Source organism: Engraulis encrasicolus, chromosome 24 (genome assembly GCF_034702125.1).
Source record: "Engraulis encrasicolus isolate BLACKSEA-1 chromosome 24, IST_EnEncr_1.0, whole genome shotgun sequence".
Taxonomy (NCBI): domain Eukaryota; kingdom Metazoa; phylum Chordata; class Actinopteri; order Clupeiformes; family Engraulidae; genus Engraulis; species Engraulis encrasicolus.
In genome coordinates, this window is record NC_085880.1 from 34,520,651 (window position 1) to 34,523,150 (window position 2,500).

General features: G+C 48.8%; 1 protein-coding gene across 3 annotated transcripts in view; it reads right to left on the reverse strand.

Annotated features, from left to right (window-relative positions):
- The window catches only part of pde10a (phosphodiesterase 10A), a 206,434-nt gene that overhangs the window by 34,825 nt on the left and 169,109 nt on the right, over positions 1-2,500 (reverse strand). For all 3 annotated transcript variants that reach the window (XM_063191522.1, XM_063191519.1, XM_063191521.1), the window contains exons 12-13: positions 1,869-1,961; positions 855-1,041 (exon numbers count right to left, since the gene is read on the reverse strand). In XM_063191522.1, coding sequence (XP_063047592.1) covers positions 855-1,041; positions 1,869-1,961 — 280 coding nt within the window. The remainder of the gene's footprint in view (positions 1-854; positions 1,042-1,868; positions 1,962-2,500) is intronic.

The following is a 2,500-nucleotide window of genomic DNA, read 5'->3' on the forward strand; positions in this document are numbered from 1 at the left end:
AGGAGAGAGGCAAGAAGGAGGAGATGGGGGGAGGAGAGGAGAGGATGGGGTGAGAGGAGAGGAGAAGGAACCAGGGAAGACGAGAGGAGAGGGGAGGAGAGGAGCGGATGGAGAGGAGGATGGAGGAGTGGGAAGGAGGTTTAAAGAAGAGAGGAGGAGTATAAAGAAGGGGGAGGAGAGGAAAAGAGACATGGGGGGAGTGAGAGAATAAGGGGGAGAGTTTTCATTTAAGAAACCATTAAGTCTGCAATTACAGACAGACTTTCCTACATCTGTTCAATGTAAATGTCTGTGTGTGTATGTGTCCAAGTGTGAGTCTGGCCATATGCTAAACTGTGTGTGTGTGTGTGTGTGTGTGTGTGTGTGCGCGTGCGTGTGTGTGTGTGTGCGTGTATGTGAAAGCCCATTGGGAAACTCCAACTCCCATTGTCATTGTGACACAGCACTCCACAGCACACAAGTGAACACTGCACACAACGAAATTGCATTTATGCCTCACCCGTGCAAGGGGGCAGCCCTCAGTGGCGCCCCATGGGGAGCAGTGCGGTGGGACGGTACCATGCTCAGGGTACCTCAGTCATGGAGGAGGATGGGGGAGAGCACTGGTTGATTACTCCCCCCACCAACCTGGCGGGTCGGGAGTCGAACCGGCAACCTCTGGGATGCAAGTCTGACGCCCTAACCGCTCACCCATGACTGCCATGACATCACTGTGTGTGTGTGTGTGTGTGTGTGTGTGTGTGTGTGTGTGTGTGCGTGTGTGTGTGAGTGTGTGTGTACTGTATGTTGGACTGGTTTGTACTGCATGTGTGCACAGTGCATGGAGACACATGTAATAATCATTGAAGACTCACATTTGCACAGTGTAAGGCCAGAGCACAAAAGACAGCAAACATCTTAAAGTTGTTCTCGTCGGTTTTCGTGAAGGCACTTCCGTTCAGCTTGTTGACCATCTGTACCACGCCTATTACCGTCCCCCGGCTCACGATGGGCATGCACAGGATGTTCCTAGTTGTGTAGCCAGTGTAGAGGTCCACTTCTCTGCACAGGTGCGGAGAGAGAGAGAGAGAGGGTGATACTTTTGTTTTGTTATTTGTATGCTTTGGCAACATTGTATCATTACAGTCATGCTAATAAAGCACAATTTGAAAATTTGAGAGAGAGAGAGAGAGAGAGAGAGAGAGAGAGAGAGAGAGAGAGAGAGAGAGAGAGAGAGAGAGGCAGAGAGAGAGACAGAGAGAAAGACAGATAGAGAGGAAGACAAAAACAGACAGCAAGAGAGAAAGACAGACAGAGACAGAGAGGAAAATGAAAAATGAAATAAAATTGTATCAATGAAACTTCAGTTATGACAAATCTCCCAGCATTTCCCCTTCCGTGAGCCAGGATAGTGTATACGTTCATAGCAGAGCTCTACACACTTTAAGGGTGTGTGTGTGTGTGTGTGTGTGTGTGTGTGTGTGTGTGTGTGTGTGTGTGTGTGTGTGTGTGTGTGTGTGTGTGTGTGTGTGTGTGTGTGTTTGTGTATGTGTATGCTAGTGTATGTATGACAGTGTGTACGCGTGTGTGTACGTGTGTGCGTGCGTGCATGTGTGTGTGCTTGCGCGCGTGCATGTGAGTACATGTTCATGTAGGCTATGTACAGTATGCATGTGTATGTCTGTATGTGTGTGAGTGAGTGTATGTGTGCATGCAGATGTTACCTATTGAACCACCAGACTGTATAGGTATGTTTGTGTGCGTGTGATTGTGTGTGTGTGTGTGTGTGTGTGTGTGTGTGTGTGTGTGTGTGTGTGTGTGTGTGTGTGTGTGTGTGTGTGTGTGTGTGTGTGTGTGTGTGTGTGTGTGTGCGTGCGCGCGTGCGTTACCTATTGAATCGAGGATCTGCATAGGCATCTGGAATATTTAGGACTTCCCCTGTCCGCGCCACTTGGCCCGCTATTCCTTTCTCTATTGAAAACCTGCAGACATACAGTGCACAATACACACACACACACACACACACACACACACACACACACACACACACACACACACACACACACACACACACACACACACACACACACACACACACACACACAGAGACACATTATAGAAATAAAAAGGCATGCACACACACACACATGCGCACACACACATGCACGCATACACACACACACACACACACACACACACACACACACACACACACACACACACACACACACACACACACACACACACACACACACACACACACACACACACACACACACACACACACAGTGTTGTATTCATTGAAAGACTATGAGTGTGTGAGTGAGTGTGTGTGTGTGCGCGCATGCGGGCGTGTACGTGTGTGTGCGCACGCGCGGGTAGTGACTGATTAAGTGAACAACTAATATAGAGTACAGTCCCATCTCCCTTCAGTCAGAGAATCAGGTCTGTGCTGTGTGATATGTGTATGTGTTTTTGACATTAAGAAAGTAAGTTACGCGCAGCGCGCTAAGCCCCCCAC